The following is a 15,440-nucleotide window of genomic DNA, read 5'->3' on the forward strand; positions in this document are numbered from 1 at the left end:
ATCTGCTTCCGAACAACGGGACTAAGGCTGATTGATTGCGTATTGACTTAACCGCTTTGATCCCTTGGCCTTCATCTCTTTATTGCTGAAAAGTCCCCAGACTCGTAAGAGGGAAACTACTCCCTCTGATTGTCCATTAACCCAGGTTTTAGCGGGCTGCACACACAGACGCATCACATTGTCAACGCTCAACTTTATCTGTGCTGATGCTAACTTGTCTGAGCTCTTTTTTTCCCCCAGCATTCTCTGTCTGTTGACTCTCTCATGTTCATGATTTCCTGAAATCTATAGGTTGCTTGATCGCCCCCTCCCTCCTTCCTATCACTTTGCTCCACTTCTTCCTCATCGCCATCGTCTCATTCACGCTCGCTCTTTCTCTCTCTGTGTTTACCATCTCTCCTCCTGCATAAAATCCCAGAATGGAGAGCCTGCCCCCAGCCCATGCTTGTCCTTGGGTTCATGGGTAAGGCTTTTCAATCATACATTCTCCCTCCCACCGTCCACCTAAAAAGTAAATAAATAAAAAATAATCCTCACTATTCTGAGGAGTTGTAGTTTCTCGCCTGTACCTGCCATTTGTTGGAACGTCAGAAAAAGATTTAAAGGGAAGGAACAACCCATAAAATCAAAAAATTAGGGCATTGATTTTTATTTTTTTCCCCCAATTGACTTGAAAATATCCAGAAACCAAATTTGAAGATGTGCAGTTACTCTTATTTGCTTAAAAAGGGTGACAATAGTCCTTTAAATCTTTACACCATGCATGTCTTGTTAGTTTCTGTTGCTTTTGCTGTCATCTATTCAAGTAGAGCATATTTACATGTAGAGTGTACATTATATTTTCAGACAAAATACTCAAATACTGGCAGAATCCAAAAGGTTCTCAGTTTGATTTGAGCTGCATGTGCTCTAGTAACCGTTACCTCACTCTTCAGTCAGTGTTGTGTGGATCCAGTTGCATTACAAGCTCCATTTCTTCCCAATCTGACACAGCGTGCCATCAATAAGTTGCCTCAAAGTCTGTCTCTTATATTGTTTTCCTGACATGTTAGCTTTTGAGCCGTGACAGGCCAGTTCAGGTTCACCATTAACACTTAAAATTGTCTGCACACTGTTTGTTTTGTTGTTGCTGAACATATGTGCGAGTGATTTCTTGTACTCCTTTACTGTCCTCTGTATTCTCAGTTAAAATGGTCTTTATATGTATAAATAGAAGCAATGCAGATGTATTTTGGTTATCTGAAGTTGGATGTATGATGGGACATTTTTTCCATGTTCTGCTTTTGTCCACAAAGCTTGGGAAAGAAGAGAATAAGTGAATTTAAAAATGTAACGGTATTTCTGTGGAGCATGTGATTTGTATGCGGCCGTCTTGTTTTGTGTGTTTTGGATGTGGAGTGTCTTAAAGCCCATCTGGGCTGGACACCGTAAGTACATGACTGGTAGGGCGCATTCACACCAGGCCCGTTTAGTCCGTTTTTACTAAACTCTAGTTCCTTTCTAGAAAGTCAGGATCATTTGCGGACCAAAAGAGTTAACTCTGGTCCGCCTAACACCAAGGTCTCTGTTAGATTAGTGTGAACTAATGCAATTGTGAATGCCTGGGACCACTCCAAAAGCAGGAAGCGAAATATAGCACAGGGCATTCTGGGTAAATACAACCTAAACAAAACGCAAGAGTCTAGCGGGAAAAATGGTTAGTTGTCTCTTACAGAAGACAAAAGAGAAAACCTTCAACCACAAAAATCTGATGGCACTTCTTGGGGGTTTTTTTACATTTCATGAAGAAGCAGGTTGCGCTTTCTGTCTTCTTCAGAGGTGTTTGTGTCACTTCCTACAGTAGTTACTGTTGCAGTGCCACCGCAGGCGAGGAGGGGGAACAGGTTTTCCTAAAGGGGTTGGTTTATTTGACACAGGGCAATATCAGGTGTGAAATAAATCGATTAATCAAGGCCCAGGTTTGAGAAAAGCCATTCCAAACAGCTGCCAACAGGCCCAGGTCTGGTTGTTCAAGCAACTTCGCCCCCAACAGCAGACCTTAAGACGATTAAAGAAGTCTCCAAAATTCCTAAATTGTGCAGATTTTATCCGATTGTGCAGAAGAAAGCCATTGTTCGCTTAGGAAAAAAATGAAAATAACAAACAGAAATGCGGCATTCCTGGAGAAGAGCCGTACACACACAGTTCAGCATGGAGGTGGACTGGCCACTGTTTGGGACTGATTTGCTCCAGCCGGACCTGAACTGCTTACTGCCGTTTAAAAAAATCTTCCTCTCTTCTCCAACGATATCTTGATTTTGTCACCTGATATAACCCACCAAAATTATGCTTCTCCCATAAGTTGCAGAGTTGGAAAATCCCACAATCCCCAAACACTGGAAAGGATTAAGCCGCAAATTAGCAAACATGAAAATCCATCTTGTGTTTTCATGTTGTGCTGGATAAACCCCACTGGTGTGCCCCAGTTGTTTCCAGGTATATTAAGAGTTACACAGGAAGTGCACTCACTGCCATTAACTGTCGTGGTGAATCGCAGTGATGGCAGGGATTCTCGTCTCAATGTGAAGCAGATCCCCCCCGCGTGCATCGTCTTGAACTCGCTCCAGGTTCTGAGTCAGCTGACGTATCGCTAATCTGGCATCATCGGGTTCATTTCTTCGCAGCTGATTTTCAAGATGGAGGCATGAGATAATCCGACCGAGGCTGATGCAGGGGGACGCATGCACAGCTGTTCCTATTTGGGATTCACTTGGATTTTGTCATGTCCTTGACAAGAGAGGCAGGAAACAGTGAAAAGATTATCCGTTCGCTCCGTGAATGAGACACTGAAAGGGAGTGTCTTTTGGCTTAGACGAAGAACACTTTTATGTCATTTTAAGATTGTTATGTTGAACCATAATCTGATATCAAAAGCTGCAAGTGCAGCTTCTAATTTGCTAGTTTTGTTTATTGTTAGCATGCAGAGCTGAAAGGCAATAGGGATTTCTTTGTTTTTGAAAACCCATTTTTAAAAAATACATTTTTCTCCTGACTTTAAACGTCATCTGCAAGTAAAAAAAAAAAAAAAAGAAAGAAAATTATTAAACTATTTTAAAGCATTTTTTTTCTCTTTGTGGGACGTTTTTTTCCACAGAAGAAAAAAAAAATGAAAAGAATTTTGCACCAAAATTGAAGAACCTATAAACAACAAACATGGCTTTGAAGGTGTACATATGTGCAGTTTTAAGTTGACACATCTGTGACTGCATACACAAAACAGACAAGGGTGCATTTGCAACGTTAGTGCGAGGGAACGTAAAAGAAAATCTAGAACTGCAAGCAGTTATGAACGGGCTTCAGGGGCAATTTTTACTCAATAACACGTGTCATCTCTTTCATATTGCTACAAAAAAAAAAAAACACATTGGATGAAGGCATGTTGCAGTACGACGAGCGAGATTGGATTTCAGGGGATTTGAAGTGGAAAGTCCCTCGTGAGGCTTGTTTGTTTGTTTTTTTTTCCTGCAGCCCGTGTTTGTAGCTTACAATTTTAAAACCAGATGTGCAAAGAGGAACAGATTGTGTAACAGATGCAAACATACTCAGCGATGTGTCGTGACTTCTGTGTGAGAAATTATTAAAACGCCCGGAGTTGCCGACCAATAGGCCTGCCGCTGATCTGATGTAAATGCAAACGTGGTGTTGACCAAGCAAGGGCAGCAGGAAAAAAAAACGGGACAAATTCTTTAATAATGACAGCTACCGTCATTGGCTGGGCTGCATGATGTCAGGCAAAAATGAAATTATTTGTAATATTGCTGAAATTTGCTATGAGAATATTGAGTATGATTTACCCAAATTTTACTGTCACCTTTCTTCATCATAACACAACTCATCAGTCACTAAACACATGCAGCCACTGTGAGCATTGGATTGGACAGTTGGAGTCCTTTTTATTTACTAAATATATATTAACAATATGCAAAGTGTACGTCCCTAACGAGCAACAGGGGAAACAATTTATAATGCTCAGCAAAAAGTTTTAGAAGACCTGCAGATATGGTGTTTGATGATTGGACTCAGTTTTATGTAGGAGGGTAACAGGAAGAGGTGGCGAATGCAAATGCATGCCACACTTTTAAGATTATTGTTAAAGAATCCTGAAACGTTCCTTTGTGTTGCCGTATGAGTGTCGACCTCTGCAGCTCCTACAGAGTTGACTTCTTTTTTAAAATGTTCCTTAAAAAAACGATTGTTATGTGAAATTGACTTCTTTGATTCTTTCATGCATGTTTGAAGAATCCTTGAATCTCCCGTGGAAACCGTTGCTCTCACAAATTAAATCCTAACCCTGGTTCCCCCAGACTAGTGGCAGATGCAATTAGCAAACGCCTGGTGGAACTGCGTATCTTCTGCGCATAAAATGCAAACTACTCCTCGATCCAACGTTCCTAAGAACGGTTGGAAACTGCATAACGACAAACATCGTGATGACGTGCTGCAGGAAGTGTTAGAAAGAGCAGGAGCTTCTTAAAGAGACAGAGATCCAATCTCAGTGTCAAACTGCGCAGTCGAATTTCTTCTAAGTTATGTTTCATATATAGAGCCATAACAACTAAAGGTAACATAGTTACTTGATTGTGCTATAAAATGGCATTATATATGTCTGAAAAATAGATAACACCGGCTCATCACAAGCATCTTTGGATTTACAGAGAAGCTGTACTTGTACTGAAAGTAAACACTGTTTACAAAAAGCTGACTGTGTTTGCTACAGCCACAAATTAGCTTGTGCGGTCTTCACTCACTGTTCTCCTCCAAAGTCCCCTGACTTGCCTTAACGTTCGCAGTAAATGTTTCTGAATATGTGTCCGTCTCTTAACCATGCGGTTGTGTTGCAGATGAGAGACACGGCACCCTCAGGCTGAGCAACCTCACCAAAGGCATGTCGGGGAAGTACATCTGCCGAGCCAGCAACACGGCCGGCTCCGACAGCTGCTCCATTAACCTGGAGGTCATCACCCGTACGTACCCTCGCTCTTCCTCCCCCCTCAGAGAATCTGCTGGTACTTCATCACACACCACAGCTGCGACGCTGACTCTAATGCTGCTTGTGGTTTTTGTTTTACAGCTTCCAACGGTGGAATGATCGCTGCAGCGACTCTGGGGTCCGTGGTGGGGCTGGTCGCCATGGTGCTCATCCTCATATTCATACTGAAGAGGAGGCAAGACACGGAGGAGGAGATGGCCAACGAGATCAAGTGAGGGTTTGACTATGATCGCTTTGTTATCTACACTAAGGAATCAAAATTGTCGCAGATTTGTTCAATAGAATCATAAACCGCAGGTATAGCCTAAAGGGAGACTGTATGTTGGATGTATTTTTGTTCATTCTCATACAACAAGGCAGCAAAACAGTAATAGGAAGGTTTCCCTCAGTGTATTATAAGCCTGGCGGGCCACCAGGCTTTATTTGTGCCCCCACCAGGCTAAGAATTGCTTATTTTTTTTCCAAGTGTTTCTAAAATGTTTGCATTTTTTAAGACTATCTAGTTGGGTTAGGGTTAGTCCTGACAGTATAACATGAGACAAATAATCTGTGAAAAAAAAATCTGGTTCCTCTCTCTGTGAGAGCAGGTGGGTGCGGGGCTTGGTGGCTCAGAACCCGTTGAGAACTGCAGGAACGCAAAAAAAACAAAAAAACAACTCTGCCTCTTGAATGTTTTCCTGTCTTTCTCTAACACAGGGAGGACGCTCAGGCGCCAAAGCGAGTGTCGTGGGCCAAGAGCAACACCGGCTCAGACATCGTGTCAAAAAACGGCACCCTGTCCTCCATAGCCACCAGCCCCCGCTCGCAGGACCTCCACCAGCCCAAATTCCCGTACCCGTATTCCCCCATTTCGGCATCGGACACGGGCTCGGTGATCAACGCCTACCAGCTGCGACCCGGGACGGCCTGCAGCCTGCAGGGGCTCCCCGGTTACAACATGGGAGGCGGCACCCCTGTGCGCAAACACAAGAGGCCACCCAGCGCGAACGGAGGGCCCCCGCAGATCGCCAGGGGCCCCGTGGTTGGCACCCTGCTGAAAAGAACTGAGGGGCCTCAGCCTCAGGTTCCTGGCCCGGTCGCCGCGTCGCCGCACATCAGCTCCTCCACTCTGACGCGCATGGGGGCCATTGCCGTCATGGTGCCGGCCCAGAGCCAAGCGGGCTCCCTGGTGTAGCCAGCAGAGGACAGATGGAGAGAACGCCTCGGGCTGCAGAACATTTCCTCATCCGAGGAGAAAATGTCCGACGAGGGACTTTATTTGCAAAAACTTTACCTTCAGGTTGTTGGAGGAATCAAACTCAGTGCAGCGTTCCTCGTCTCTCTATAGCATTTGTTCCGGATGCGGCATTCACGCTCAATACAGAGAAATATATATTTATTTTTACACGCCTCGTAATGGAATCCAACCGTTGAGATAGGCTGGTTAGCATTTTGTCTCGATATAAAAACACTGAAAAGTATCCTAAAGGGTTTTGCAGCTGATGGAAAATGAAAATGTTTTGACTACATTTCTAAGCTTTGTATAATAACCTTATAATGGACATATTTATGTCCCTTTCTCCCTGCCTGTGTAGGGATTAGTCTTCAGTTTACCAGGCGTTAGTTCTGAGCAAAAAAAAGGAAAGGAAAAACTCAAAGTTCAGGTGCAAGTATTTTACTTTCCTCAACTTGCTCACGTTGTGTTTGATTAAAATGTGTGCAGAAATATCAGAGTGATTCCGTGGTGTGGTACTGAGCGTTCATTTTTAAAGAGTACTTTACCTGTTACGGTAGCTTGAACGTAAACTAAGTGTTGAGTGTAACGTTGATGGTTTATAATTACGGTGCTTGATTTTTCATCAGCCACCGCAGACGTTTAGGCCGTTTGGGTTTTAACAAAGAAAACAGCTCGGCGGGTTCAGCCGGTTCTGGTTTTCTTGCAAATGCTGGAAATAATGTGGCTGATGCTGTGAAAGCTGCAATATGTAACTTTTATTATTAAAAGGTATATTGTTTTTTTATATATATATATTTGTTAAAACTGTCACCTTGTCACAACAGTATTATACATAACCATTTATCTGTAAAAAAAAAAAAATTTTTAAAAACGAAAAGAAATAGTTAATGCGAGCAATCCCGGTCAGAAACAACCAATCAGAGTTACTAGAAAGCCGTCAATCATGCTAATGTACTTGCTGCTAAATGTGCAGAAACTACTTACCGGTACAGAAAAGCTGTTTGTTCACAGTTATCTGTGGCTATGCTAACTAGCCTTAGCATTTACGGCAGACTGTTGTGGGTTAGCAGCTGTGCTAAGTGCTAACACCATCCTCCTGGCTCTGATTGGTTGTTTCTGACCAAGCAGTGAAACCACAGGGAGGAGTCCGAGAAGTGCAATTTTTTTTTTCCACAATCATCTTAATCATAATTCTTCTGAGCAAGAATTATGACCATACATACTGTCATGACACAGTGGCAATTTTAACAAATATGTAAAAACAGTTTCTTAATGTAAGTTACCTACTGCAGCTTTAAAAGGTTTCACATGTTATTTTGAATGCCGTTGTCATTTCTCACGTTTATTTTTTTGTTTTTAAATAAAATATTCTGGATTGTTTGACCACTAATGTGAGTTTTATACTTTGAACAATACAAAAAAAAAATAGACCAAAATGTGAATCAGGCACAATATATTTGTTTTGAGGAAGATTAGATGTTTTATTATGGAGTGCAAACACAACCTTTCCGCTGACCCCAGACTAGAAATCTGGATAAAAACACACTCAAAATTCACTTACATCAGATGGGACATGGAAGGCAACTTGGAACAAAAATGTGTTATTGACACCAACATTTGACTCTTTACAAACTAACATTTTAAAGACATCTAATTTTATAAAGCTATTTGTAGTAGCATAAATTTTACATTTTTTCAGTAACTAGTGAATGTAACTTTGCATTCTAAGCTTATAAACTGTGACAGTGATGTCGTCTTCAAACCTTTATCCCTCAGTTTAATTAGCCTTAAACTTCTGTCTACCATCTGGGCTGTTTATAGTTTGCTTTTCTCAGCCCAAACCTCAGCTTCACATCGTAAAAAAAAATTAAATAGGCATTAAGTCATGATTTTCAGCATGTGAAGGAATATTTACCGACTTATAAAATTCTTTTGTTTTGGTGTATTTGTCAAATGTTTCATATCATACTGTACTAATTTTAATATCAGAGAAATATAGCAGAGACAAACGCCTCCAAACCAACCACGCTCTACATGATAAAGTCATTTGTGCCTCATTTTTAAATCATCAACTGTGGTCCGCTGCATTTTGTAAATCTGAGTTCAATTTCATTTCCAACGCTCAGGCATGAGTACTGCCAGAAACTGTCTGACGATATGAAGTAGGCCGAAAACAATAAAAAAAAAAATACCCAAAAGCATTCTTCAACCTACAGAAGTACTATTACAATGAAAAACAAATTCACCTACACCCATCAGTCTGGAAAGAGATACAAAACATTTCAGTGAGCCGTCTCGTCCACAAATGGAGGACGAAAGAGAGGCGTGTCCAGCATAACCAAACTACTCTGCCTGCCAAAGTTAATCGACTCATCCAGGAGGTCACAGAGGTGGATTTGGTGGGTCTCAAGACTTTTTGTAAAAAGCAGTCTTCAATGAAGTGATGGGACAGAGATGGACGTTTTTGTAAAGTGTGTGTACCGTTACATCTGATATAAAAAGATGAAAACGTACTACACCTGCAAAACAATCGTTTAACATGTTTCTCTCTCTCTCCGGGTCTCCTGGGCTTAAATATGTTTCTATTGAGCATTTCAAAAGGTAAAGATGGGTTGTTTGTATAGAATGGAGATATTATGGTAACTTTAGCATATTAGTACAGAAAACAAAATCCTGTACACTGCAAAATTAAAAAATCTTACCAAGTACTTTTATTTAGTTTTCAAGTGCAAATATCTTAACACACCTAAAGTGAGACAAAACTAACTTACAAGTAACTTCTCTGGAAGTTATTGTAACTTGTTTTAAGTGAAGAATTTGTTAACTTTGATTTTTTTTTAAAAGTACCAGTAAGACTGGTGGATTTTTTACTTCTATCTTGTTATAAGTGAAATAATCTCCCAGTGAAACTAGAACTTGTTCTTATCAATTTTAAGGGATCGTTGACTTAGAAGAAGCTCTTTGAAGAAAAGTTACTTGTAAGTTAGTTTTGGCTTATTTTAATTGTACGAAGATATTTGCAAGACAAAACTACTTGGTAGGACTTTGTGTTTTTGCAGTGTAAGAGGAGTGTTCTGGAAATGAAACCTTGACCTTAAACTACCATTATATCTGTCTATTACGTTGCAAGAACTGAGCAGGAGACCAGTTGTTTTTTTTGGTTTTTTTTTTTTTTTACTTAGGCAGATAAATCAGAAAAACATTTATGTGGCCAATATTTTAGTTTTAATGAGCTATGATTGTAGACTTTGATACATGAAAACCTGTGCAGTTGCCGATAAGGTGCTGCACTTTGCACTAGAGGATAATCTTGATTTCCACTTTAAGAGCCCTGTCACAGCTCCTAACTCAGCAAATAATCTGACGCTTTACCTCAAAAATAACATCTCATTTACACCGACCTCTCTGATAATTTCTGTCAAAACTGGAAGAAGTGTGATCAGGACCGGCCACGCCGTCGCAATAAATCAAGACCACAACTACGCGGTCCACCGTTCGTCTGGACGGGGGAGGAACAGATTTATCACGACTCTGTGAGTAGGTTTCGAGAAATAATCATCCTCATCACCTCGTTGGTTCCTGCAGGAGACAATAAAAGATGTTGGCCCATAAATCAAACGGAGAGCTGCTGCGGAAGCAAAAGGAGAACAGGAACCCCCACCCTCAAGAATCTGATGGACTCGGATGTCCCGCACAAACTGCTGCACTGCGTAATCCTTTAGGTAACCGTAGCCACCGTGCATCTGGAGCGCCTGGTTGCAGACCTGCGGAATAAGAAGACGTGAGAATAGTTTGGAGAAAACTTTTTGGGACGCATTTCCAAACTAAACCGGTGGGATAATCCCGGTTGTGAATGATGACCAATCAGTTTCATCCGTCGATGGGAGAGTTTCGGAGTAAGAGGTTTACCAACACCAGGAGGGGATTCAGAATCCACTTCTGATATTAAATTTGCTTTTTGTCTGTTGTCCCACAAAATAAAAGCTGTTTAACTCAAATAAGAGGAGTTTGTGTTTGTTTTTTTAAAAGGTCCTACTGACCCAGATGTAGAAAGGTTTCTATAATGAAAAAAGTTGTTTAGCCGCCAGCAAAAACCCAGCATTACCATTTTCTAGTGAGTTTCCACTCAAAAGTTTCTCTTAGCATTTAGTTATTTTACTACCAGTTTTTTTTTTTTACTGAGATTTTATTTTTTAGGAGACAAACACAAAACTTGTACATGATTAAACATGTCACGATAAGCAATTAATCAATCCGATTATAAATTCAAATGAGCTCATTCATTCCCATTGTAATAATGAGTATTTTCTGAAGGGCAATTTTGTTTACAGAGACATTATAATTCATTTGATTTATTCTTTCCATTTATTGGTTTTGATTGTCTTGTATTTATATTGGATATATCTAAATATCCTAAATAAATGTTATGTACAAAATTAAGGTTTAGTGGTCTTCGAGAGGGAAAACATGCATTATTATTCCAATATCAATGTTTTTACTTGAAAATTGTCTCAAAACGACAATATTATCGCTTATTGTGATAATTACAGGGACAATTTATCGCCCAGCAAAATTTATCATCATGGCATTTATTATTTTTCTAACAAAAATCCCACCATGGACTTGTATTCAAACACCCTTACGTTGGATAGCTGTAAATAAAATTAGCAAACAGTCGGTCTTTGTGTGACTTGATCTCAATATAAAAACAGCTGCTCTGTGAATAAACGGAAAATCACCCTAAAGACCCCATCCCAACTTTAAAACATGGTGGTGGCAGCACCATGCCGTGGGAATTATTTCAGTCCGACTCACGTTGAAGCACTCGTCCGTAACGAAAAGCTTGGCCATGGAGCAGAGTGAAACGGCGTCGGCTCGGTCCTCCTGCAGCGCCGTGGCGGCCTCGCGCACCAGCAGGCGAGACGCCACCAGCTTGGTGGCCATTTCTGCCAGTTTGAACTGCAGAAACTACACGAGCGGTGGAGAAACAGACACATAGAAAAACAAAAAAACCCAACAAAAGTTGCATCTTATTGTTATTTTCGGGGTTCCTGCGCGTGTGCGAAGACCGAAGCTGCTTACTTGGTTGTTGGCGAGCGTTTCGCCAAACTGCTTCCGCACCAACAGGTGATCCTTCGCAAGCAGCACGGAGGCGTGCGCTGCTCCCAGGGAACAGGAAGCTGAAGATGGAGAATACGGAGTAAAAAAAAAAAAAACATCAAATAAAAAACAGCTTCAATGACTAAAGATTTTTGTCACTAATCCTGAATTTTTCTTTTTTTTTTTTTACATCTACAAAATCAAGTATATGCTAATCCAGAGAAAACAAGCCATTACTCATGCTTTCGACACCTCATGACTTCACTACAATATGCACATTATTGATGCAAAAACCTGCCTGCATTATCCTCCTTCTGGGCTGACGAGGAGACACTTCTGTATCTGTACCAGCTTTAGAGCTGCAGATACATTTAGAATGTCACAATGTTACTTTGTTTTTAAATCAAAAGAAAAAAACAAAAGCTATTAATGTGTAGGCCTGTCATATGAGCACATTTTGCTGGATGATAAATTGTCCCAGAAATTTATTGCGATAAACGATAATATTGTTGTTTTGAGACCATTTTCAAGTAATACAATGAAGCACATTCTCTATTTAACACTGGAACTGGAAGACATTTTAATTTTCCAAGACAAAGTAACAAAAACAACAGAAGCAAGAAAAAAAATGAATTATGAAGTGTCTATAAATAAAATGATTCTCAAAGCAACGGCTAGTTGAGACCAAAGCACCAGACTGAAGACTTTTGTCATCCAGTTTTTGGTAGAAAAAAAAGGGAGAGAAAAAAATAGCAAATTATGCTCATTCTCATTTATCAATTGATTTATTGGGGTGTCTCATTTTCTGTAAAGTGCCTTCAAATGACAATTGTTGTGAATTGATGCTATATGACTAAACTGAATTGAATGTGATGAGGGTTTTTCCTTTAAATGCACTAAAAATAATGGAATAAAATAGTTGCATTTTCTTTTATTTATTCTGTTTCAGCAGATATATGCACACTGACAAATTCTGACTCTACTCTCTGATCGTTGTATTGAATTTTGCACCGTATTCCACTTTTTCTTTTAGCTAAACATTTGGATATCCTAAACTGGTGTGACTTCCTCCTCACCGATATTAATCCTGCCTCCATTCAGGCCCTTCATCGCGATGTTGAAGCCCTGTCCTTCCTCGCCCAGCCGGTTGGTCGCCGGGACGGCACAGTCCTCGAATATCACGGCCCTGGTTGGCTGAGAGTTCCAGCCTACCTGGAGAGCAGCGCAGTCAGACCGGCCGGATCAAATCTGCCATCTAGCGGCTGACTGGAGCACTGCAACATTCAGTACATTTCAAGTCAAACAGCACTCTACCTTTCTCTCCTTCTTGCCAAAACTGAGGCCTGGTGTTCCCTTCTCCACCACCAAACATGAGATTCCTTTAGCCCCCTTGCCTCCCGTTCTGCACATCACAACATACACGTCGGTGTCTCCTCCCCCACTGATAAACGCCTGAGAGAGAGAGAGAGAAAAAAAAAAAAGAGTTTCAATCGCACCAAAGCCGTACAAACGACAAAAATCACTTTGCAAGGCTGCTCTGATCTGAGCTGTTACGCTGATATTTTATCACATTACAACCACAACTTAAAATCCCAGCAGTTAGTCCGAACACAAAGGAACACAAAGGAGCAAATAATCATGAAGTTTAAAGATGATACGTGGGGAATATGTCGGCCTGTCATAGTAAATTTGCTGGACTATAAATTGTCCCAGGAATTATTGCGATAAACGATAATATTGTTGTTTCGAGACCATTTTCAAAAAATATGTCGACAATGGCATAATAATGCAAGTTTGCCCTCTGAAAGACCAATAAACTTCAGTTTTGTACAGAACACTCAAAACTGGAACTGGAAGATTTTTTTAAATATCCAAAATGAAACACAACAACCAAAAACAATAAATAAAAAGGAAATAAAACCAATAAAGGATTATATTTTATCCTATTTATCCTTTTCCTTCCACATCTAAGTTACTCACTACTTTTTTGTGACGGCCTATTAAATAAAATCCTAATAAAATGCATTTAAGTCTGTGGGTATAATGTGACAAAATGCTGAAAACGTTACTTGCCTTGGAGCCATTTAAGACATAATGGTCCCCTTTCCGCTGAGCGGATGTGAGGAGTGAAGCGGCGTCGCTGCCACTGCCTGAAATAACATGTCTCAGTTTTATTCTCTAAGATCCTGAACGTCCGGCGCAAACAATTCAGGGTTCGTTCACAAACTTTATCCACACAATTTCCCTAATATCTTTGTCATTCTTGACGTGGTGCATGGAGGCTGACCTGGTTCAGTCAGACAGTAGGATGCAAACTTTTCCATGGAGCAGAGGTCAGGACAGAAGCTCTCCCTCTGCTCGTCATTCCCAAAGGTGTCAATCATCCAGGCACACATGCTGCAAGATGAGCAAGTTCATCCATAAAAGTTCAAACGACTGAGTTTTAGTTTTTATGTATATAAATGCATATATAAATCTAAATCTATAGAACATTTAACTGGTTACAAAACAATAATGTCAGATATTTGACACGGCCATACTTGTGGATGCTAATGTAAGCTGTGGTGCTAACACATCCTGTGGACAGGGCCTCAAAAATGATGGACGTGTCCAGACGAGAGAGGCCCGACCCCCCGACCTCCGGCCGAGTGTAGATCCCACCGAACCCTAACTGGGCCGCTTTCCGCATCGTCTCCACTGGGAAGACTTCCTGCGGGGGGAAGGGGAACAGAAAACACTTTCAGAAGGCAGATGCTGCGATATTTTATAAAGTTGAAAACAGATCCAGGAATGCAACTTATTACTAATTTAATTATTCCAAGCAAAAAAAACAACAAAAAAAAGAAATGCAAAAACCGTTCATATTCTCAGGATTTTAAAGGAAACTGTATCATATGCCATGGTGGAAATATAAAGATAAGCTTATTTTAGATGACATGCCAATTCTTTTTATTATAAAACAATTGTCTTCGTAGCAGCTGAAATGGTTTTAATTGGCAGTAAGTTCGAACTGCTCTTTTGTCATAGTGGAATGATTATACAACACACCACTTGTACTAATAATATTTACTACTAACTTAACGATTTAAATATAGCCCAGGGTCTGAATCCATTTTGTGTGCAATTTTGGCACACAAAATAGATTTCACTAGACAGAGCATGTAGTTTTCCAGGTTGTGAACTACCTGAACACCAAGAAAAACACTGCAACTGTACCTTTTGGTCCCACTCTGCCATGTGTGGAGCCATTTCATTGGCTGCAAAGTCAAAGGCCACTTTCTGAAACTCCTTCTGCTCGTCTGTGAGTCCATATGAAGCTGTCCACGGAGAGACACAGGGGTCAGAAATAATGTTAACTGTAAAACTGTTCATTTATTTATTTTACAATGCAATCTTAGTTCGGTTTAGATATTTTAAGACATATCTTAAAACTTTTCACCAGCACCGTTGTGGTTCTCTGTAGCTTTGTAAATAAAACCTGACTTGACGAGAGTTTGTTGAACTCAAAAAGCCGAATTATGCAAGTGGTGTTTTAAATCTGATGGTAGTCAAGAGGGGGAGCGGCTTTAAAGAGGGGCGTGTAGCCTCTTCTGCTTCGCCACTGGAGGCCCACAGAGACTAAACTAACCAATGACAGCCAGCTGAGAGATGACAGTGTGCGAAATGCATTCTCTTTTATTAAACTGGTTACTAAATATTGGCTTAAATGTTGGGAAGAAGTGGCGTTAGCCTGTTAGCTAACATACTAGCATTACAGATTTTATTTCCCAAGAGCTACAGTATAAATAAACTATCACAGCTGCCATTATTTATAAACTTACGGTCAATACACGAAGCTATTCCTCGTTTCTGAGAGTTTCTGTTAAACATCAAACGGTGGTTCCGACAGAAGTTGCATCCAAGCCGGGTTATTCTTGACAGAGGTCCGAGGGCGGCCATGTTTACCTCCACCGTTACAACACTGGGTGCGCTCCTTGACAGTCAGCCGGGGAATCAGCTGAGGTTATCGGATAACAAGGGAGGAGTTTTCTTTTTAAATGGATATCAGAGCTTTATTCTAGAACTTCTTCATGAAACATTTCTCGACCAAACTTT

At 40.6% G+C, this 15,440-nt stretch overlaps 2 protein-coding genes across 2 annotated transcripts in view; one reads left to right on the forward strand and one right to left on the reverse strand.

The window, feature by feature from the left end:
* Window positions 1-8,112, forward strand: part of esamb (endothelial cell adhesion molecule b) — a 65,786-nt gene extending 57,674 nt beyond the window's left edge. The window contains exons 5-7 of the mRNA XM_028044673.1: window positions 4,881-5,003; window positions 5,111-5,240; window positions 5,726-8,112. Coding sequence (XP_027900474.1) covers window positions 4,881-5,003; window positions 5,111-5,240; window positions 5,726-6,203 — 731 coding nt within the window. The 3' untranslated portion in view covers window positions 6,204-8,112. The remainder of the gene's footprint in view (window positions 1-4,880; window positions 5,004-5,110; window positions 5,241-5,725) is intronic.
* Window positions 8,113-9,085: 973 nt separating this feature from the next.
* acad8 (acyl-CoA dehydrogenase family, member 8) lies at window positions 9,086-15,306 on the reverse strand. Its single transcript, XM_028044674.1, has 11 exons — window positions 15,167-15,306; window positions 14,562-14,662; window positions 13,886-14,055; window positions 13,633-13,742; window positions 13,419-13,495; window positions 12,660-12,797; window positions 12,422-12,557; window positions 11,328-11,425; window positions 11,061-11,213; window positions 9,907-10,009; window positions 9,086-9,824 (listed from the first exon to the last, which is right to left on the reverse strand). Exons 1-11 carry the CDS (start codon window positions 15,282-15,284, stop codon window positions 9,769-9,771), a joined length of 1,260 nt encoding a protein of 419 aa, XP_027900475.1. The 5' UTR covers window positions 15,285-15,306; the 3' UTR covers window positions 9,086-9,768.
* Window positions 15,307-15,440: the final 134 nt, after the last annotated feature.

The sequence above is a fragment of the Xiphophorus couchianus genome, chromosome 18 (genome assembly GCF_001444195.1).
Source record: "Xiphophorus couchianus chromosome 18, X_couchianus-1.0, whole genome shotgun sequence".
NCBI classification, from domain to species: Eukaryota; Metazoa; Chordata; class Actinopteri; order Cyprinodontiformes; family Poeciliidae; genus Xiphophorus; species Xiphophorus couchianus.

Bases quoted from the DNA above. Each gene is read 5' to 3' on its own strand.
- acad8 (XM_028044674.1), bottom strand. From the start codon at position 15,284: ATGGCCGCCCTCGGACCTCTGTCAAGAATAACCCGGCTTGGATGCAAC. The intron at 14,663-15,166 runs GTAAGTTTATAA...CTCCGTGGACAG, and splicing joins AATAGCTTCGTGTATTGACC to CTTCATATGGACTCACAGAC. The intron at 11,214-11,327 runs GTAAGCAGCTTC...CCGCTCGTGTAG, and splicing joins AAACGCTCGCCAACAACCAA to TTTCTGCAGTTCAAACTGGC.